The sequence below is a fragment of the Triticum urartu genome, chromosome 2, assembly GCF_003073215.2.
Source record: "Triticum urartu cultivar G1812 chromosome 2, Tu2.1, whole genome shotgun sequence".
NCBI lineage: Eukaryota > Viridiplantae > Streptophyta > Magnoliopsida > Poales > Poaceae > Triticum > Triticum urartu.
The window spans coordinates 706,336,769-706,359,546 of NC_053023.1; the positions used below are offsets into that span (position 1 = coordinate 706,336,769).

Genomic DNA, 22,778 nt, shown 5'->3' on the forward strand with positions numbered 1-22,778 from the left:
AAGTCGGGATGAGACTCCGGACAATGAGGAAAAAAAAGAAAAAAAGAAAAAGAGAGAAGGGGCATTGTTAGTATTCTTTACCACACTTGTGCTTCAAATTAGCACCATGTTTTTCATATCGTGAATCTCCTATGTTGTCACTTTCATATACTAGTGTGAATTTTCATTATAGGATTAGATGCACACCCACTTAGTTTTCATATTGAGCTTTCATACACTTATAGCTCTTAGTGCATTCGTTGCATGGCAATCCCTACTCCTCACATTGATATCGATTGATGGGCATCTCCATAGACCGTTGGTTAGCCGCATCGATGTGAGACTTTCTACTTTTTTGTCTTCTCTATATTTACCCTATCATTATACTCTATTCCACTCATAGTGTTATATCCATGACTTGCGCTCATGTATTGCGTGAGAGTTGAAAAAGCTGAAGTGCGTTAAAAAGTACGAACCAATTGCTCGGCTTGTCATCGGGGTTGTGCATGATAAATACTTTGTGTTAAGAAGACAGAGCATCACAAGACTATATGATTTTGTAGGGATAGCTTTCTTTAGCGTTAATATTTTGAAAGACATGATTGTTTGTTGGGATGCCTGAGTATTGATGTCTTTATGTCAAATTATAGACTATTGCTTTGAATCACTTATGTCTTAATATTCATGCCATGATTAGATATATGATCAAGTTATGCTAGGTAGCATTCCACATCAAAAATTATCTTTTTTTATCATTTACCTGCTCGAGGACGATCAGGAATTAAGCTTGGGGATGCTGATACGTCTCCTTTGTATCTATAATTTTTTATTGTTTCATGCCAATATTATACAACTTTCACATACTTTTGGCAACTTTTTATATGATTTATTTGACTAACCTATTGATCTAGTGCCTAGTGTCAGTTCCTGTTTTCTGCATGTTTATTGTATCGCAGAGTATCCATATCAAACGAAGTCCAAATGCAATAAAATTCCGCAGAGAATTATTTTGGAATATATGTGATTTTTGGGAGTTGGAATCAGTGCAAACGGAGGCCCACACAACCCACAGGACACCAGGGCGTGCCAGAGGCCCCTGTCACGCGGTGGTGGGTTGTGCCCACCTCGTACGTCAGTTGGGGCTCTACTTCGGGTGCAAGGAAGCTTATATCCGGAAAAAAATCGTGTTAAAATCTCAGCGCAATCGGAGTTACGGATCTCCCAAAATATAAGAAATGGTTTTCGGTCAGATCTGGAGAACGCGGAACAGAAGAGAACAGAGAGGGAGATCCAATCTCGGCCATGGAGACCAAGGACCAGAGGGGGAACTCTCCTCCCATCTAGGGGGGAGGCCAAGGAAGAAGAAGAAGGAGGGGGGCTCTCTCCCCCTCGCTTCCGGTGGCGCCGGAGTGCCACCGGGGGAAACGATCGGGACCGCGATTTACATCAACAATCTTGCTACCGCCAACGCCAACTTTCTCCCCCTCTATGCAGCGGTGTAACACCTCTTCCCCCCTTTGTAATCTCTACTTAAACATGGTGCTCAACTCCATATATTATTTCCCAATGATCTATGGTTATCCTATGATGTTTGAGTAGATCCGTTGTGTCCCGTGGGTTAATCGTGATCTTGGTTGGTATGATTGTATATTTTATTTATGGTGTTGTCCTACGGTGCCCTCCGTTCTCGCGCAAACGTGAGGGGCCCCGGCTGTAGGGTGTTGCAATATGTTCATGGTTCGCTTACAGTGAGTTGCGAGAATGACAGAAACTTAAACCCGAGTAGGTGGGGTATGACGTATGGGAATAAAGAGGACTTGATACTTAATGCTATGGTTGGGTATCACGACCTTAATGATCTTTAGTAGTTGCGGATGCTTGCTAGAGTTCCAATCATAAGTGCATATTATCCAAGTAGAGGAAGTATGTTAGCTCATGCCTCTCCCTCATATAAAGTTGCAAGAATGATTACCCGTACTTGTTATCGATTGCCTAGAGACAAATAACTTTCTTGTTGACAAAAGCTCTCTACTAAAACTAACTTAGTTGTGTCTTTATCTAAACATCCCCTAGATTTTATTTACGTGCTCTTTATTATCTTGCAAACCTATCCTATCACACCTTCAAAGTACTTATAGTTTCATACTTGTTCTAGGTAAAGCGAACGTCAAGCGTGCATAGAGTTGTATCGGTGGTCGATAGAACTTGAGGGAATATTTGTTCTACCTTTAGCTCCTCGTTGGGTTCGACACTCTTATTTATCAAAAAGACTACAAACGATCCCCTATACTTGTGGGTTATCAATATATATATATATATTATATCATCATAAAAAATTGTGAATAGTGTTTAGGTACCCGAAGTTGTCTTACATATCTGCGCCATTCGATTGTCATACGAATGTTCTTGCAAACGTAGTATGCACATAAATTATTCCCCTGTTGCTGCCTCAGGCACTTTGGGAGATAGAATTCAATCGGATAATAATCAAGCATAATACGCTCCTCGGCAGCTTGCATTGGACCAGAAAATGTTTTTAATTGACTTGTCCTTGTCTACTTGTATGTCATAGAAAAACTCATCATTGATTGCCTTGAAGAATGATACAAGTTTCAATACATCATCCAAATCATCTTTCCTTGCATTCATGGCTTTCCTGTAAATTACATGCAAACATGCATTTGTTATTTTTGCTAGCAAAGGGTTGTGAATTAGGATGCTATGTACATTGCAGTATGTGCATTTTTTAATACTTACTGGTTTAGTAGGCCTCGTTCGGTCATGCTTAGGAAGTAGCTTCCATCTTCATTTTCAGATAGCATGGACATGATTGTTGTATGCTTGACATCATGGTACTGCAGGAGCTTTACGTACTCCAAAATAGTGGGGTCATAATTCCTGTGTGAGTGCAAGAATACCGGCATGTCATCAGTTTGCATCAGTTGGTGATTATGATTGTACTCAATATCCACTACCACACATGTGTTATCCTCCTGCACCTTCACCCTCATTCTTACATTGCAGCCTGTCCTCTGCGATGTTTTGTTTCGCTTCCTGTTAACCTCTGAAACAGAAGTTGTGTGTTTCCCTTGGAACGCGCAAACAAAATACTTGTGGTTGCCATTCCCTCCCGTCTTCCTGATTCCAAAACCAGCGTGTCTGGCGTATTTGTTATAAAATTCCCTTGCTTTCTCTACATCTTGGAATCACATCTTTAGTCTTGGTATTAGATAATCTTGAAGATTCGGCATCTGTAGAAAAAGAAAAATAATCCAAACGGCACGTTAAAATGCAGTTTGTGAACTTGTTATCCTGGAGGAAGCAGGAAATTTGCAGATAATACAAGATGCGTATATAAATACCTAAATATTTGTTTCACTTACGTGCGTGTATGATCGCAACTCCACCGGAGTCTGCTGCCGTCCCTCTGGGATGGGGCATGGCAGAGTAATCATAGCAGGATGCAGGAGTGGATCACGAGGAGGAATGAGGGCTGAAGATGGCCTCTCTCTTGTTTGCGTCCTTTTTGCTTGAGGTGGTTGTGGAGGTATTGCGATCCTGGTTTTGGTTTGGTCTTTTGCTTTGTGAAGCCATCCATCTACCTTATGTCCCGTACAATTCTCACTTGTAGTAGCAGCATCCACCGGTGGTAGTGTGCAGAGCACTCTTCTCCGTGTGTGTGTTCCTGTTGCATTTGTCCTGGGATCCGGTTTAGTTGCTTCCCTTTGGCATTAACGAGGCACACCAGGATAACCTCCATAGTTACACACAGGACTTGAGCTCCCCCCTCCTCCATCGACGTGCTTGGGAGTCTGCTGGTGGATACAAAGAATCCACGGGGATTTCCGGCATCACCCAATTAGGTGAAGGCGCAAAGTTGTGCGGATAGGGTTGTGACCCAGCATCTTGGAAGTCTCTATGTGTTTCGGGTGTCATCCATTTTTGGTCTGGAGCAGGTTAGTAATGTTGTTGGTGCATTTGAGGTGTGACCCATTGAGGGGGTGGTGCAACGCGTACATGCTTAGAATTGTGTACTTGCTGTTGGAAACTTCTAAGATTCTTCATGTGTCTCTCGTCTTGCTGACATAAAAGAAAAAATGTTTATTAGTACACAAGTTACATCTGCCTATACCCTTGTAACTGAACTGAGCATTATTCACAGCCTGAACTTCTCATATAAAAGTGGTGTTCATGTACATATTTTTTCCCTAGGACAAGCATCATACTCTGCACTGAGCTGAGCATCTGCCAATACTTTTTGTACCTGAACTGAGCTCCCTTCACAGAATGAACCTCACATGCTGTTAATTCTACACTATTTGATTACTTATATGTACCTGAACTGAGCACTCTCCACAACCTGAACTTCTTGTTTTGCTAAGGGGAAATACTGTCTACAGTTAAAAAACCTGAACCTTCATGAGTTTGAATGGTTGGACCACTAGTGCATACCAACATGACCTTCATGTGATCACATGTATGTTTTATTTTCCTTTTATTTTTTGCACACAACTAGATACATACCAACCTGAACTCTAGCACACTTAATAGTTGAACTTAACATGGCTTTTCACATATGAATGCAGGTAGATTTTCTAATGTTTGCAGCCTGGACTGATGCTCACACACTACCTGAACTTCACATGTTAATGCAGGCAGATTTTCTAATGTTTGCAGCCTGGACTGAGGCTCACACACTCCCTGAACTTCACATGTTAATGCAGGCAGATTTTCTAATGTTTGCAGCCTGGACTGAGGCTCACACACTACCTGAACTTCACATGTTAATGCAGGCAAATTTTCTAATGTTTGCAGCCTGGACTGAGGCTCACACACTACCTGAAGTTTACATGGCTGTAAGAAAATAACAAACAGAAGGAAGTTCAACCATACCCTGGCTAGAAGTTTGGCCAACCTTTTTCCAGTAGTAGATAGGCCACCTTGAGAGCAATTCGTCGGGGAGCTAGGAGAGGAATTCCATGGCAATCCATGTCTTGCAGAGGGCGCGAAGTTCATCTACACGAAGCAATAAGGTCAGGCAAGGCAAGATTGAAGAAAAAGGCAAGAAGTGAGAGGAAGTTCATCTACGGTTGCTGGATTTGAAGGCGCCGCCTCCGCCACCGAGTTGCTCCGTTGGCCGCGCCATAGCTTGCGTCGGGGCCGTCATCTGCTCTGCTAAGGCATCGGGCGGTGAGGATGGAAGGAGGATGAGGCTTCCGGAAGTCCATGCCGGCTTCGCCGCATCCATGCGACGCTGGCTCCCTCGCGCCAGCGTCCGCCGTCGCTCGCTCGCCCGCGCCGGTGGTCGGCCAAGAGGTGGCGCCAGATCCGGTCGACCATGAGCTGGAGACGGAGGGGAGGCGCCGGATCCGGTTGGTCAGGAGCTGGAGACGCGGGGGGGGGGAGGCGCCGGATCCGGTGAAGATTGGCGGCGAACCAGGGGGGGGGTCGGGGATCGAGGGGAGGAGCGGCGAGGAGGGGGGTTGGTCGGCTCGAGATCGGGATTGGGGGATCAGGTGGATCCTGTCGGGGCGGCCTCGGGATCCTGTGGGTCGGGCCGGCAGTTCAGAAGTTCGGGAGGGCTTCTGTCGGGCCCTTATAGGGGTTGTTGTGATCCAAATAACTATTCTAATCCTGGGATTAGAATAGTGCTGTCCTTGGATACAATTGGATACGCGTAATTGAAAATTGGATATGCGTAATTGAACCTATAGACACGAAAATGACCCTGAACAAAGGAGGGCCTATGACTACAACTATGTGCCTCAAAATTCTTGCTGAAGCCGTTGTTGAACCTTTTGTTGTTGCACCACCGTAGCTCATGCCAATAATGGACAACACTAAGGAATTCAATTGCCGAAGTACCTGGAAAGACCTGTAGAGGAACCAATCTCGTTGAATCGCCGCAATAGTAGACTGTCGCGTACGAGGGAAATTGGCAATCACGTCAAACATATCGATGTGTCTGTGTGTGTGTGTGGGGGGGGGGGGTTTCACCCGATCTAGCAAGGCAACCGCACTAGTATCGCCAGACCAAGCCGACGACCTTGCTCCTCAAAGGCTCGAAGAAATAGGTTGTCGCAGAAGATGATGTTGCCACGGGTACCGATGCACATGGAACCACACCGACGGACAACACATATGTTCTTTTCATGAAGAACACCGATGACCAAAACTCCAGGGCTCGTCAGAGACGCTGCACCGCGCATGACCAAGATAAGATTGAAGACGAAAGACTTTCAATAGAGATGGCATCGCCATCACCATTGAAGCGTTGTCACCTTGATTCAAAATCTACTGTACAAAAGGATGAGAGAAGAGGATCCCCTCCCCTCCGCCTCACGACGCCGAAGACGAAGAGGAAAGGAAGTTGAATTTTTGGCGACAAAGGATTATTCACAGGAGAGAAAAAAGAATGATAAAGCTTTTGGCTACTCTTATTCACGGGTACCATGAATCTGGACAAACGAAATAGGTAAAAACTATTTCTCTATCTCATAATGTAAGACTTTTTTTTGGCATTACACTAGAGTTAAAAAAAAACAAGGCAGCGAAGCAAAGCTAGACAAAGACTCGTGACATTTTCGTGAGAAAAGGAGGTCGACCGAGGGGGCCCCCGGCCGGAATGAATGACGCACCACACCGCAGACGCTAGTCGGAGACAGCTAATTGACAGTGGAGCTCCCCCGTTATCCACCCAGTATCCTCGTTGGCTTCCGCACACTCCAAAAAGGGACACCTCCACTATAAAAGCTTCGCGCTCCTCATTTCCGTTACTTTCCTTCCCCCCGCCTGCACAAAATACTTTATTTTTTAATTACGGAGAAGCCCCTCGCTCCCTCTCCGCCCTCGTCGCCTTCGTCCTCTTCCTCCTGCTGCTCCCCACCCTGCATACTCCCAAATTCCCTTCGCACCCAAACCCTAAACCTAAATGGCCCTCGCCGCGAGCTCCTCGGAGGGGAATCTTCGTCGCCGGTGACCGCCGATCCGCCCGCACCCGCCGCAGCCGGCGGCGCCCCGGGCCGCGGAGGGGCCGAATCTCCGAGGAGGAGGGGCGAGATGGCGACGCGGCAGCACAACCCGAAATCCAAGACGCTCGGCAACAAATACGTGAGGCATCCCGCGCTCCCCGCCCGCCTCGGATCCGGCGGAATTGGTGTTTTGCGTCGGCGAATTGTTTGGGGAATGGTTCCCTCACTCACTGTGTTTGTGTGTGTGTGTGTGTGTGGGCGGGTGCAGATGCTGGGGGACGAGATAGGGAAGGGGGCGTACGGGCGCGTCTACAAGGGGCTTGACCTGGAGAATGGCGACTTCGTGGCCATCAAGCAGGTCTCGCTGGAGAACATCCCGCAGGAGGATCTCAATATTATCATGGTGAGAGTTTTTTTTTTGGGGCGTGTTATATGACGTATATCGCGTTCTGAGTGGCAAAATGCGTGTAATTGCATGAAATGCGGTTCTCAGGAGATGAGAAACGTACGTCATCGACCGAGAACAGCGCTAAGACGAGACTGGAAGCTAGAGTAATGCAGCTTGTTGGCGGTTTCGCTGCTTTGTTCGGTAGCGTGACATGGAACTAAATCCTAGGGCACCGCTATGCTAGCTTATTGGAGTCCTTGGCGAGCTTCCTATTTAACTTGTCGGGACTTGTAATAATTGGCACACATACTAGGGCAATATACTTGGGCATCATGATTTAATTATGTGGTACGTTGTTGGGTGTGGTCGTTATGTGGAGCTTGTGAGCTCTCTTTTCGACACAAACATGAGAGCTGACGTGATCAAGTGCCGTCAACAGCTGCCGCACTAGGTTTTATGTGATTGGTGTGATTCCACAGAAAATGCATGCGCCCCCCCCCTCCCCCCCCAAAGCTCCTGATATGATAGCTGGTGATAATGTTCTTAAATGTTCATGCTGGAATGAAACATTTAATTTCTTAACTGTTACAAAGTATTTATGCTTGTACGCATCCTTGTAAACCATAGGAGCTCTTGAATCCTTATAATTTTTTTGTGTGTCTGGGTTTAGGGGCTGGAAAATCTAAGTTGAAGAATAGTTAGTTGCATTGATATTTTTATTCTGGGCCAGTATGTAGCCTAGCTGTTGAAGGCTATATAAGTGTTAGGGTCGTAAATATGGATAGTTTATATAATTCATGTACCAATATACCACTCTTAGTTATCTCTGAGATTAAATTTTAGAACATTAAGCTGTTAGTGTTACACTTTTGTGAAATTGGAAATGTGGAATGACACTAATGGTGCACTCCATCCTTTCCTTTTGTTACTTGGTGCACATATAGGTTTAGTGCATGGAGTTGATGTTGGTGCTTACATCTTGGAAGCCTCAGTCACTCAAATAATAGATTTTGTTTTCATAACACTGTATTATATACTATTTGTTAGTTTGGTACTCTTATAGTGAAATGAGTCTTTAAATGTTACTCCCTCTGCAAACTAATATAAGACCGTTTAGATCACTATAAGACCGTTTAGATCACTAAAGTAGTGATCTAAACGGTCTTATATTAGTTTACAGAGGGAGTAGCTTTTAATGCATGCCATCGTGCACACTACACAGACCATCTCTTTGTTAAAAATTTATTTAACTGCACTCAATGCTGTCTAGAGAGTCATATACTACACTATTGCTGCGAGGTGGGGTGACCGCTAGTTAACTGCTTACTGCTATTTGGAACACCGGGTTCCCAAAAATTCTATATTTCACATTCTTGATTCTTGTTGTATTAACATGATGCCATATTTTCTATCAACTCATCAGATTTGTTTGTCCCTTTATTCAGATTTTCAACATTTGAACGTTTTTGTTGGAATATCGTCATTTTCTACATTGTGTTTTGTATCATTGTAATATGGGGTTCTAACTAATTATCTTTTGTGTACGGTTTAATAACTGTTCTCGTGGGTGGTGTGGCCGATTCAGCAAGAAATTGATCTATTGAAAGTAAGTCTTACAGCATTTTCTTTATGTACTTATCGCATCTGGATTCAGTAAAACAATTAAACTCGTATTTTCCTTGGCTGTCTTGCATCTTCTCCAGATTTCCTATTTATATAAGTTTTTTGTTATCATTTTGCATAATTATAGTCCTGTGGCAAATTTATAATTAAGAATCCTGAGGGGCATCCTCCCCTCAGTTGACTTATTTAAAAAAAATGTACCTATTTTTGTACACTCAGTCGGTTATGTAAACATTTCGATAGTATGGATGATCATAAGTCTATGAAAGAACCTTCATTTTTAATATAGATACTGTGCCCTTTTTTTTAATCACTCATATTGTACCCATAATTAGAAGGACCTTTATTTTTGAACATCTAATTCACCCCTCCTATTCTGGATGCACATGATCATGTTGCTTTGGACTCAAGGTTTTGTTAATTTATGCAGAATCTCAATCACAAAAATATTGTGAAGTATCTTGGATCATTGAAGACAAATAGCCATCTTCATATTATTTTAGAGTAAGAAATCCTGTGTCCTCACTGTCATGTCTTGATACGAAGTACATGTATAGCATTTTAGCATGGTAAGTTCTGATAGCTGTATAATAACTGCAGATATGTGGAGAATGGTTCACTAGCCAATATTATCAAGCCAAACAAATTTGGACCATTTCCTGAATCATTAGCAGCTGTCTACATTGCTCAGGTGAAATATATTATATGGTTATTACTGTGACTTCCCATTTTCTTGCTATGCCTGCTTCCAACTTTTACATATGTGACCAGGTGTTGGAAGGTCTTGTCTATCTGCATGAGCAAGGTGTCATACATAGAGATATCAAGGGTGCAAATATATTAACAACTAAAGAGGTAAATGGCTCTTATCACTTGCATATTTGCACATGGTTTTTCTTTGTTTTGACTTCAAATAATGAAAATCTAGACAAGTAAGATGGGTCTTATAACTGTGTTGAAAAGGCTATTCTGAATATTATGCTCAAAATTTATCTTTTGAATAAGCTTTCTGTTAATAAGTAAATAAATGGACACCCAGGAAAGTAGAATGGCTGACATGGGCAACCTGGCAGTTTTTTTCGGGAAGAGAGAACTACAAATGTACAATCATTTAACGGTAGTTGATACAATTGTCTGCTCTTGATGCTTTGGATGGTAAAAGAGGACAAATTCAACATTTTCAGGCTACATTTCAGTATCTTGTGAATGTATAACATTTTTATATTGATGTGGGGTGTATGTTACATGCATACCTAGAATGCTCAAACTCGAGTAATATTTCCTGTAATTGGACCATACTTTTCTCACTAGATAGAATACTATATTGTGAAATGGAGTGGGTAGCTAGTTAGCTACTAATATTTCATATGGGAATATTTAATACGGTTGATGTAGCCCATGGCTAAACTTGAATTCCAGACTTGCTATGATGTACGACCAAGGGCATTATAAGGTTGATTTTTCTGGAATCATGTTACTCTTCTTCCTGCACATGCTCTCATTTTTCTTTGTTATCTTGTTTAGGGCCTTGTTAAACTTGCTGATTTTGGAGTTGCTACTAAATTAACTGAAGCCGATGTCAACACACATTCAGTGGTTGGAACCCCATACTGGATGGCCCCCGAGGTTGCTAATTCCTTCCATTTTTTTTGGTTCCTGCCGAATTATTTGTTAGGTGCATTTCATACTGGATTGCTTTCTCAACTTCCTCTTGCCTTTCTTTTACTTTTAATTGTCTTAAAGGCGTTGTTCTGTAACCTGTTCCATTGGACTCCGACTCACTGAACATCAAATTTGAAGCATCGCTACAATAATACAATCATCAGTTTAATAGCAGTTCATCAGCTTGTATTATCACTTCAGGGGGAAAAGACCATTTGCCAAGAGAAGTATCAGTATAAATTTGCTATTCGTCATTTTTCTTTGTTTTGTAAGTGTTTTCTTGAACGTAGACTACAAGGTCAAGGAACTTAATTATGCCAGTGTGGCTGATGACTTGTGTGACATACATTTCCAAAAAGATACAGGACGGGGACAAATTTTGACACTACATGCCAATAGAACCAGGTAAACGTGCGATGAGAAAATAAAACTTTGCACCGACCATCAGACCTGCCCCAGGACAATTTAGGTGGTAAAAATCCTAAATTTCACATAGTACTGTTAGCATCCGGAATATTGTAACTGATAATTCATACCGCTGATATGATAGCATCACAGCGAGTGTTAGCAGGCAAAATTAATCGAATCTGCACACTTTTGACAGTATTTACTCTCTCAAGATGCTAGTACATAACATTTATAACTGTGGATTGATGTTCTAATAGACTTGAATTTCTTGCTATCTTGTATTATCATTATATTTTGACTTACCTTCATCATTTCTTGCCTGCATTAGGTTATTGAAATGTCTGGTGTTTGTGCCGCATCAGATATCTGGAGTGTTGGTTGCACAGTTATTGAGCTACTCACTTGTTCCCCACCATATTATGAACTGCAGCCTATGCCTGCACTATTTCGCATTGTTCAGGTTGATTACTTGCAAATGTTTCCCCTCTCTTCCGACATCTCCAACAGAACTGTTCATTTGCACATTACATAAAATTTGTTGTACCCATGTAATGCAGGATGTGCAACCACCAATACCAGAAGGATTCTCTCCCGAGATTACTGATTTTCTCCGGCAATGTTTTCAGAAGGTTCTTTGTTATTTGTCCTTTCTACTTTTAGAAGACTCGTTTTATTCTTCCTAATTGTTTTCTGTTCTGACTTTAAGAAGCACTTGTAGGATTCAATACAACGGCCTGATGCGAAGACATTGTTGATGCACCCATGGTTGCAGAACTCGAGACGGGCCTCGCCATCTCCCCGGCAGACTCATCCGAGGTAGTTCAGATTTATGAGATCATTTTTTCTATTGTTATCATGACAGTAAATAGCAGATGAATCAACAAATGCTCTCTAGAAAAATAGGACATCGTGAAATCACCTGATAGCCCCAGAATTTGACCTTTTTCAGTCACTCAATATAGTTGGCCTTCAGACTTAACCTGTACTTGTCAATTTTCAAGCATCACTAAATTCATGAAAATTATTTCATGGTAGTTGTATTATTATGTGTTTAGTGACTGGGATGTGATGAGATTCCCAGTGGTTAACTTGCAGGACTACTTGATTTTGTTTTGGATGCAACTTCCCCACAAGAATACAAGATATGTTTGCTTCTGTTCTTTTACTGCCTGAACCGATATATTTTGAACTTTTTCCTGCTGTTGAAACTTTATATAGTAAAATTCTCTGTTTTCAATATATGAGTATTCTATTTTGTTTTTGCCTATGTCTGTTCAAAGCTGGTGATTTGCTAAGAAGCATACACAGTTTGTGCTTTGCAACGATCATGCTTTGCACTCTTGCTACATACTTAATATGTGTGTTCCATGCTCATTCTGATTTTTGTTCCTTTTCATGGATTTTCTCATGCTCATGCGGTGATTAAATCCTGGAAATGTATAATTATTATAATCTGTAAATCTCAACAGATTAACTGTCCACAGAACTGCTACCAACTTTTCTTTAACTGTCTTCCGAAAGTGACTTTGATTGATAGGCTACTAAAGGAGTTTATAATTTGTTTGTATATAAGGCATATTGACATGGATGATGAAGTCCCAAGTAGCGATAATCACGCCGGGTTTTCTGATCCACCAGGAGATACACAAGCACCTGTTGCTTCTGACATTGAGCAGGTAAGCTTTTAAGGTTTTTTCCCATGTTCAGTTCATTGAATGGAATCAGTCCAAATTCTTGTGGTGGACCTTATGATTTTTTTTGAGGGGTACCTTATGATGATCTCTGTATATTAAACTTTTATTTATCTGTAACTATAATGTGGTCCTAGGAGGATGGAACAAAAGAACTGGTTTCTCTATCTGCGGGACAAGGTAAATCTGACGAGCTTCATGATGGAAAACCTGCAGAAAGAAATATTTCAAACAGTGCAGAACTTATGAAAGATAATGTGGTTCTCACTAAAGATCCTACATTAGTTTTTCATGAAAAGCTACCATTGGAATCTTCTCCTGGAGTTACTGATTTAAATGGCAAGATAAAACATGAACCTTCACAAGATGTTCTGCCAACTAAGGTAGCTAGGAGCAGCCAAGAATCAAAAAACGGTGACAGCAAAGATTTAGAGCCTGAAAGTAAAGACCATTCGAGTTTTGAGGATGATGATGCTTTCTCCTTCCAGGCTGGGAAACAGAATGTCACCTTTCTAGAGGTGAGAACTTTCCGTACAGCAATTGTCCTTGCACACAGAAAAAAATCTTATGCTTTCTTGGTCAAGAATGCAGATACCTATTCTTTATGACATTCATGTATATCATGTCTTTACAGGAGGCAAAACCTTTAGTTCCCGAGGGAGCTAATGGACTGAGTAGATTCAGTGATACACCTGGAGATGCCTCATTGGAGGATTTATTCCCAATTGACAAGCGAGGAGATCATGGGGCTGTAGCTTCAACATCCACTACCGCTCAAGAGCTCAGGGATAGGATGGTGTCACAGAAGCAGAAGGGAAATGACAATGTGCCCATGAATGGCGGGAAACTTCTTGAATTATTTGAGGTATTGCTCTCACCACTATGTGTTCTATTTTCCCTTCTTTGAAAATGTAGAAAAATAGATGAAATTCCGATGACTGTAGCTCTGACGATATTATCATCAAATACTTTTTACAGGAATTTCATGACAACATTCCAGGAGAGAATCTTTTCCCTTTACAGGTCTGCCATCTGCTAGAGCTGTGATATATTTGGCAACAGATATCTGCGTTTATTCATTTTGAGCATTTTAATTGTGTGGCAACAGTCCTGTTAAACCATTTTATTTTGTAAATATTACATGTTATGGTAAAGTGTCCAGCTTCAGTAGTATTTGAGAGGTGGCATTAGTTTACATTGCTCCTTAGCTGTTGTTATCAACTGCTCGGTTGCAAATTCACATGCCACATTAGATGTCCTTTATTTAGAAATGTTGTTTTCCAAGTTATTTTAACTTTTAAATGCAATTTCACAGTACTTTTTATCACGTTGGTTATGATACATTTGTAATTATTATTCTGTACTGACCATGAAATACTGCTGTTGCTTATATTTACAGTCTGTGGAATACAGCAAAATAGTAGCACAGCTGAAGCCCGGGGAAAGTGAAGAAGTAATATTGTCAGCATGCCAAAAGCTTATGTTATTCTTCAGTCACCGGCCTGAGCAAAAACAGATTTATGTGTCACAGAATGGTTTCCTTCCATTGATGGAACTTCTTGAACTTCCCAAAAACCGTGTATGTACTTTTACTTTAGTTTCACAAAGTTTTTTTTTTGCTGGTGTTCACACTGAAAAGTTGACTGTTTATTTGCTGCAGATTATATGTTCTGTTCTGCAACTCATCAACTACATTGTAAAAGATAATACGGGCTTCCTGGAAAATGCCTGTCTTGTTGGCCTAGTGAGGCTTCGGTTCCACTTCAATAACAATTTATGATCTCTAAATTCTGTTGACAACATGGAATGGATAATTGATATTGTAAAGTTTGTTTGCAGATACCAGTGGTGATGAATTTTGCCGTGCCAGATCGTGCAAAGGAAGTCCGGATGCAAGCATCCTTTTTTCTGCAGCAACTTTGCCAGGCCAGGTTTATTTTCTGTCATGGTTCAGGGTGTGGGTGTTAAACTGTATTTAAACACAAGCCGGCGCTAACTATCAGTTTTCCATCTCCAGCACCTTGACGTTGCAAATGTTCATCGCATGCCAAGGTATACCTGTTTTGGTGAGTTTTTTGGAGCCTGACTATGCAAAATTTAGGTAAGTTTGTACATTTTTGTCTTAAACCATTCCTTTAGAATTTTCTGGTGTATCCTATGTATTACTAGATGCTTGTTTCTCATAAGTATATTTTAAATTAGCAGGGAAATGGTTCATCTTGCAATTGATGGCATCTGGCAGGTCTTCAAGCTTCAGCATTCAACGCCAAGAAATGACTTCTGTCGTATAGCAGCAAAAAATGGGATACTTCTCAGGCTAGTTAATACTCTTCATAGCTTGAATGAAGCAACACGATTTGCTTCCATCTCAGGGTCAGGTGCTTCAGTACAGAATGGTTCCACCCCCCGTCTAAAATCTGGTCAGCTAGATGTGCCGATGCTAGAAAGTTCTAAAGTAAGGCTGGATCATTACCATTCATCTGGCTCCATGCAGTCATTACAAGCAGATGCTGATAAGCACCATATCTTATTGGATCCATCAGCATCTCCTAGGTTCAATGATATATCTGCTGCTGGTCACATGGAGAGAAATGATAATGACCTGGTAAGGCCACAGCGGCTTAGTGTTTCTGGAGGAAGGTCATCAACAGACAGATCTCCCAAGCATATAGAATTAGTATCAAATGGACATAGTAGTGGTCAGAATGATCAAATCCGGCCTTTACTGAGTTTATTAGAGAAAGAACCTCCCTCTCGTCATGTATCTGGACAACTTGATTATGCCCGTCACATGTCTGGACTAGAAAGGCATGAAAGTATTTTGCCACTATTACATGCTTCAGTAGAGAGGAAAACAAACGGTGAACTTGACTTGCTAATGGCAGAATTTGCTGGTACGCTACTCAATTCCAGTTCTTTATCTCTGAGCTTTCTCTTCTCAATTATTTCCCCATCCCAATAGTTTTGCTAGGAGACGACAAGCACTTTCTGTACATTCTCTTTTCCTTTTCCATCAATCCTTTTCTAAAAATATCCTTATCATGCGGCTCCGCTACTACTTTGCCTTTCGCTCCTACCTCGTGACTTTGCTACTTATCTGCTTCTAGGTCTTCCCAATGTCCGTTCATTTTATACCCAAAAAACATCCGTTGGTTGGTGGGGAATGGGGCTAGTGTTTGGGTTCACGGGGTTTATGGATGAGATCGTAAAAGTGGGAGGTGGTGGTGCCACATGCTATAGGACCCTCAAGGTTTCCTGAATGTTTGGTAGAATCTTGTTTTTTTGTCGGGTTTTTTTTCCGCTTTACCTTTATTTATTTTCCTTTTGGTTACTTCGCGTCATTTGCAAAATCCAGAGACTACAATCCACAAGAGAACATGTAGCTTCCAGATGTTACCGTAGCTGGTGATGCCCAGTAGTGAACAATGTTGGGACAAGCTGGTTCTACTGGAACTTTGTACCGACCCTGGTTGTCACTAATGAATTACAAAGAGGCGGAATACAGACAGCAAAAATGAACGAGCAGGATAGTTAAGACGCAAAAGTAACCATAATGAATTCAAACCAAGACAATCAGATCAGGGCAAGATCAGTTGTCAACTGCCGTTCTCACCCTCCTCTATCCATTGGGCACCTTGCATTAACTGTGCAGATGCTTGGTGTGAGATACACTATTAAATACTGTGTACCTAGAGTGAAGGGGTTTATTGTGACAGTAAAAACCTTTCGTTGTTCACTAATCACTCTTTGAATTTCGTGCAGAGGTCTCTAGACAGGGAAGAGAGAATGGTAACCTTGATTCTAATACGAAAGCTTCAAATAGGATTCCAAGTATGAAGTATGGTCCAACAGCTTCCAATGAGGGAACATCAACATCTGGAGCAGCATCACAAACAGCATCTGGCGTGTTATCTGGATCAGGAGTGCTCAATGCAAGAATGCCAGGAAGTACAACATCATCTGGTCTATTAGCTCAAATGGTTTCTATGAGTGCTGATGTTGCACGCGAGTATCTTGAGAAAGTGGCAGATCTTCTTTTGGAGTTTGCACAAGCAGACACTGTTGTAAAATCTCTCATGTCTAGCCAAAGCCTTCTCGCACGGCTTTTCCAGATGTTCAACAAGATAGAATCTCCTATTCTTCTGAAGGTAAAGCTTGAAGCATTTTACAAATTGTTTCTGCTAGCTAATTTTTCAGGTGACTGATTTGTTTATGTTTTCTGTTCCTGCTCTGGAACAATTTTTCTTTTTCTGCAGATTCTTAGGTGCATCAATCATTTGTCTGGTGATCCTAATTGTCTAGAGACACTTCAACGCACAGATGCTATCAAGCATTTGATACCAATTCTCGAACTTCGTGATGGACCTCTAGTTTTTCAAATACATAGCGAGGTTGGTGGCTTAAACATGCTTAGTTTGCCAAAAACATTACCAGATAGGTTGTGCTTATTCCGTGCTGCTTTGCATGAAATTTAAAATGCTCACTCTTATAGTTGTGTTGTATCTAAATTGTGTTCTCATCATGTTTTATTCACCATCTATATTTTTTGTTTTAGTTTCATTTAAAAAGAGTATGCTCTGTTATAGTTGGGAGCTGAAGTTTTACTCCTGAGTCACAGGGTGTTGTGGGATTACTCCTAGGAGAAGAAAGTACCTCGATTATGCTTAGTTGCTATCCTGCAATCATACCTGATTATTTTGTAAAGATAATTAACATAACAGAATGATGATGTCTGTAATTTCTTAATGCCTTATAATGCCTACACGCATGGGGTGTGGGGAGTGTACATAATTTGAATGGAACAAAATCATTATGGTTGGTAACTGAAACCGGAGAAGTACAGAACTATCCTTCTGTTGCAAGTTTTTGTGCACCATTATATGTGGAACTTTAACATGCACATCATAACAGCCCCATCCTTTCTGCATTTAGGTCCTCAATGCGCTGTTCAACCTTTGTAAGATCAATAAAAGAAGACAGGAACAAGCAGCTGAAAATGGGATCATTCCTCACTTGATGAATTTTGTCATGTCAGACTCGCCGCTAAGGCAGTATGCTTTGCCTCTTCTTTGTGATATGGCTCATGCTTCTCGCAACTCTAGAGAGCAGTTGAGAGCTCATGGAGGCCTGGATGTGTACTTGGACCTGTTAGAGGATGATGCATGGGCATGTACAGCTTTGGATTCCATTGCTGTTTGTTTGGCTCATGACAATGATCACAGAAAAGTAGAGCAAGCCTTGTTGAAGAAAGAGGCCATTCAAAAGTTGGTGAAATTTTTTGAAGACTGCCCTGAACAATATTTCGTTCATATACTCGATGCTTTCCTCAAAATAATCACGTAAGAACAGAGGGTAGCCTTTCCTGTTTGATGTTATCTCTTCTATAATGACACAGATTATATTGATAGATGCAATGGTATGCAATGTAACTGCAGGAAATCTTCTCGGATAAATACTGCAATAGCCACCAATGGTTTGACGACATTGCTTATTGCAAGACTTGACCATCGAGAAGCTATTGCTCGTTTGACTCTGCTGAAACTAATAAAGGTTTGCTCTTCACTCTTTTCTCTCATGATTCAGTGATTCTACATGTCAAGTAAAACGTGTTCCATGCTGTTATGTACAATGTGAGAAGTAATATGTGACTGTATGCTACAAATTTTCCAGGTTGTCTATGAGCACCACCCTCGACCAAAGCAGCTTATAGTGGAGAACGACCTTCCCCAAAAGCTACAAAACCTCATCGAAGAGCGCAGGGATGGGCAACGCGGCGGTCAACAAGTGCTGGTCAAACAAATGGCCACCTCACTGTTGAAGGCATTGCACATCAATACAGTCTTGTGATCTCCGGCCTAGGCCATCATGTGTTTTCCTCCCAAGCTGTACATGTCTGCCCTAGAGGAAAAGTTTTCGTTCTTTCTTCTTCTTTTCCCCTTGTTCCCAGCTGTGATTTCCCTTGTCATGGGCACCAGACTGGCTGTTGCGCCTGCTCCCCCTTTTATCGGGAGAAAGGTTCGACGCTCCGGTGCAAGATAACGGGGTTTGTAAATCCCTGCGTGGTTGTTCATACCTAGCGTGCTGTTAGTGGAATTGCTGTATATTACCGTTTGAAATTTCCAATAGAACAGATATGGTTTAGACTTATTTGTGTTGGCATCTCCTGTTGGTAAAATTTTGCCTGCTGTGGGGTTTGGATTCCTACAACGCTTGGTTTGAATGGACTTCATATGTACTATGTCTCTTTTCCTGCCCATTTTACAGGAAACGGATCACCGTGTTGAGTTTCATGTGAAGTGTGTTGAGGTGGAATCTGCTTTGTCAGAATGGATGCTCTTCAATTCTGGGGTTCTGGTCGCAAAGCCTCGAATTGCGGTCAGCCCGGAGTGGGAGCCCTGTAATTACAGTGTTTTTTTAGGAACTTCCTGCCATCTTACTCTCAAAGGCATCGTGTCAGCTAATCAGCCTAATTTAAGCAGTGACCTCCACGGTTCGAGAATTATTTACGCCTTGTGAAATGACTTGCAGGAAAAAAACATAAAAAAAAACAGGTGCCAAACCATGCGTAAATTATATGGTTATTGTACTCTTCGCACAATGAAAGTAACATACCCATAGTGAGAATAACATAAGTGATAATATCACACATATCTAGACAAAATAGATGATGTAGCAAGTAATTAATGAGAAAAGTGAGGCATGTGGTAACATAATATGTTACTCACACTATGAGTAATGTCACAATACAAAACAAGATGAGTCTATAACCTAATAAATAAAGTGTTGCATGACATTATACATATGTTACTCCTCACTATAGAGATAATAATATAGACGGGTAACATGGAAACACTTCTCTACATAAGTCCGATGAGAATCATTCATCAGACTCGTCGGACAACACCGATTTGTATTTGATCTCACGGCTGAGAGATGCCCGAAAATCAAGCCTGATATTAACCACCCTATTTTCTGGCCCATGCCCTTTATTCTCTCCCTTAATTAACTCCCTTCACCTCTCCTGTCCACCCGTGCACATCGCTGAGCTCGCCATGCCCGTCGCCGCTTCTCCTCTATCACCCAGCACGAGTTTCTGACCCACACATCTGCAGCCTCCGTTCCACCTTGTCGTTGCGCCATCTTGTCCGGCGGCTGCGCGGGGACTGACCCACCAACTGCTCACCGTCAAGCTCGTAACCTCCCTCCTTGTCGTGCTTAATTCCGCCAGGATTGAAGTCTTTTTCACCTGCAGTTTTGGTCTCTGAGGCTCTAAGGCCAACTTCACCGTGTGACTCCAAACAGACGTCCGTTTTGTCCGGATTCTGTCCGTTTGGATAAGACGAGGGTGTCGTGTCCGGACCTGTTCTGGAATGCGGTGGCCGTGCGTCCAGCGCACGGACGCATCCTGTCCGCGTATATTTTTCTTTGCAAGTCCTTAACTTTTTTTCATCATTTATTTTTGATACATTAAAAATACATCATCACATTTTGACTAATAAAGCAAGACCAAAGAAAATAAGAACAACAAGAATACATTTTAAAAGATACCCAATTTCTATAACTGCTCCCTTGAGTTAGGTTAGGGCCTTCTCGATGCACTCATTGTTGATCTGTGGAGGAGGCTCGATCTAGCATCCTCCTTTCTTCTTCAAGCCAGATGTAGATGTTATTAGAACTAATCTTGATATTTGTATCAGCATGTTAAGTTTGATTCTGCATGTAGCTTAGCTTAGCGAGTTGTCCTTCGGTGAAGTTTCAGATGAAGCACGCAAGGAAGCGAGATGCCCGGCAACCGTGCGATGCGGTGTGTAGGCGTGATGCTGTGGTGCTGCGCGAGGCAGCACGGCCGTGAGAAGCGGCAAGGCGTGGGATGGCTGGAGGCAGATCGGCTGAATAAGTTAGTTGTAGTCAAGAGATAAGATAGGTTAGTTATTGCATGCATGCATGAGTTGTTAGCCGATGGTGCAAGTTCTGGAGAGATTCTAGGAAAGATGGAGTCGTCCGTGCACTAGTGGGCGTAGGAAAAGGTCATGTATTAGTTAGTGGGTTAGTGCGTCTGTACTGGCTATTTAACTTGAAGAGATGAATGAGATGGGAGGCCGAGAGGGCTAGAGAAAAAGATGTAGCACTAGTGTTCACCAAGGAGCAGACCCTCTTGACAAAGCAGCGGCTGTCTTCTCTTTGGTGTATGCGTGTGTGTGTATGAGTTCTTTTCTGCGTAGTGTGTGTTCTTGTGTGAGACAAGAGAAGGAGAGAGATAGAGAGAAGCCATTGAAGAGAGAGTTGTGCGAGGCAGCAAGAGGTAGAAGAAGAGCGGCGCTGCGAGGAGGCGGCGCCAACAGATGTTGGTTCCTCACACCTAGTCTCGTGTCTAGCCTCTAATCTAGCAACAAGTGCATTTGTCTCATCTACAACCTTTGTGCTAGCTAAAAGTGCACGAACGTGTACTAAATTTCGCTCTATCAATATTTTGATGTACTCTTTTTCCCAATACCAAAACTTGCATCCATGCTACACAATAAAATTTGTAGTTAGCACAACTAGTCAAAACTAGAGCACAAACCGAAGCTAAAAAGAGCACATACCCCATCGTTTAAGCACTTGATGAACACCCATCCGGGATGTTCCGGCGTTGTAGACACGCGGCGCACGACCGTCCTTGGGCAGTGGTCGCACTTAATGAGTGGCAACGGTGCGTCGGCAAGCTTTTGGGCAAGCACCGAGCCCGGCCGACCGCCATTCGTGTATCTGCCGGCGGACCACCGACGGTGCAGATCCGAGCAGCTAGAGGAGGAGCCACTGCCTGCATGTGGCCTTGCGGCCCTGCCAGTCCATGGCATGGCCCGGCCTCCCACAGCCGGGCGAGCTCAAGACCGACCGGATCCGCCCCAAATCCGGCCGGCGGATGCGCAAACCAAGTGGCCGTGGTTGGGTAGCTCGGCGGCGCCGAGGGGAAGGGGCTGGGCGAGCGCGCGTCCGAACTGCACGGCTGCAATGGCAGCGGCGGCAGCGGCAGCGAGGGGAAGAGTGGAGGGGGTGCGGCCGGAGGGAGGGAGGGGGGCGGATAGAAAAAGGCCTGCCCTGTGTCACCGACGGGCGGGCCAGGGAAGGACACACGCAGACGGTCCGCGCGTCCGTGTGGTATCCGTTTCATCCCAAAAACGGCGTAAATTTGGACCGCAGATGGATCGAAAGCGGACACAAAATGAACAAAAGTCCGTTTGCTCCTCCGCGCTGGGCCGTCTCGTTTATCCCTTTTACCCCAAACGAACGGAACCGAACAAGATATGGTCGCGCGATGGAGTTGGCCTAATCCACTTCGTCTGAGCGCCGTCTCGGTTTGGACACGAGGCCAACTGGGATAGGCTCTCACGCCATGCAGGAGACGGGAGAGTGGATTACCGAGCGACATTGCATCTCAGCATTGCATGTACAGGTAGGCGACGAGGATGAAGCACATGTGAGTCCCGACTGATGCACAAGTTTGAAAATGGACTGCACGTAGCATAGTTTGTATTGTTCTTTTTCCATTGGGAATTTTCATTATTTTAAGCATTGTAGAGTTCTTCTCAATCACTTGGATTTGTTCATCCAATTTTGTTAACTCTGTCGCATGATTATGTCTCGGATTGCAGGAAGCACAGAAGAAGGTAGTAAGATGCAACACGTCTTTCCACAAGGGCACGGTGCCAGTGACAATCTTCGCATTTATGCTTGCAGATCATGTCACTGCCGTAGATGGGCAGTGCTTCGTGATCACCATGGAAGCAAATTCTTCGTTTAACTGAGACAAAAGTTCTAGATTGGGGAAACATATTCCCATGTTTAAATATATGTTTTCTACAAATATATGTTCTCTGATATATGAAAAATAGTAAGCAAAATATATATCTTTGGAAGCATGGCGTCTGCATTGTGCCCAGGCGATGCGAAAGCTGGTCACATGCATGTATTATTTTTGTTGTATATGTGGGTGGAAATTCTCATTATTTTAGATGCAAATTCGAAATTATTTGGAAGCAAATTCCCATTTCTTTGGATGCAAAGGCCAAATTT

The 22,778-nt window shown here is 42.7% G+C and overlaps 1 protein-coding gene across 3 annotated transcripts; it reads left to right on the top strand.

The window, feature by feature from the left end:
* Positions 1 to 6,741: 6,741 nt before the first annotated feature.
* Positions 6,742 to 18,869, top strand: LOC125539939 (MAP3K epsilon protein kinase 1-like). 3 transcript variants are annotated; one of them, XM_048703488.1, is made up of 25 exons: positions 6,742 to 7,089; positions 7,219 to 7,353; positions 8,924 to 8,944; positions 9,392 to 9,465; positions 9,562 to 9,652; positions 9,733 to 9,816; positions 10,486 to 10,587; positions 11,360 to 11,491; positions 11,589 to 11,660; positions 11,750 to 11,847; positions 12,605 to 12,707; positions 12,860 to 12,902; positions 13,008 to 13,240; positions 13,357 to 13,587; positions 13,701 to 13,745; positions 14,122 to 14,301; positions 14,383 to 14,466; positions 14,562 to 14,653; positions 14,740 to 14,823; positions 14,925 to 15,616; positions 16,485 to 16,870; positions 16,979 to 17,113; positions 17,655 to 18,061; positions 18,158 to 18,272; positions 18,393 to 18,869. In XM_048703488.1, exons 1-25 carry the CDS (start codon positions 7,039 to 7,041, stop codon positions 18,567 to 18,569), a joined length of 3,867 nt encoding a protein of 1,288 aa, XP_048559445.1. In that variant the 5' UTR covers positions 6,742 to 7,038; the 3' UTR covers positions 18,570 to 18,869. The 3 variants fall into 3 exon arrangements, with proteins under 3 accessions (XP_048559445.1, XP_048559442.1, XP_048559443.1); XM_048703485.1 differs by having other exon boundaries at positions 12,860 to 13,240; XM_048703486.1 differs by having other exon boundaries at positions 12,860 to 13,240; positions 14,928 to 15,616.
* Positions 18,870 to 22,778: the final 3,909 nt, after the last annotated feature.

Coding starts and splice junctions, on each gene's coding strand:
- LOC125539939 (XM_048703485.1), top strand. CDS start 7,039: ATGGCGACGCGGCAGCACAACCCGAAATCCAAGACGCTCGGCAACAAA. Junction 12,708..12,859: donor TTGCTTCTGACATTGAGCAG/GTAAGCTTTTAA, acceptor ATGTGGTCCTAG/GAGGATGGAACAAAAGAACT. Junction 14,654..14,739: donor CAGCAACTTTGCCAGGCCAG/GTTTATTTTCTG, acceptor TTCCATCTCCAG/CACCTTGACGTTGCAAATGT.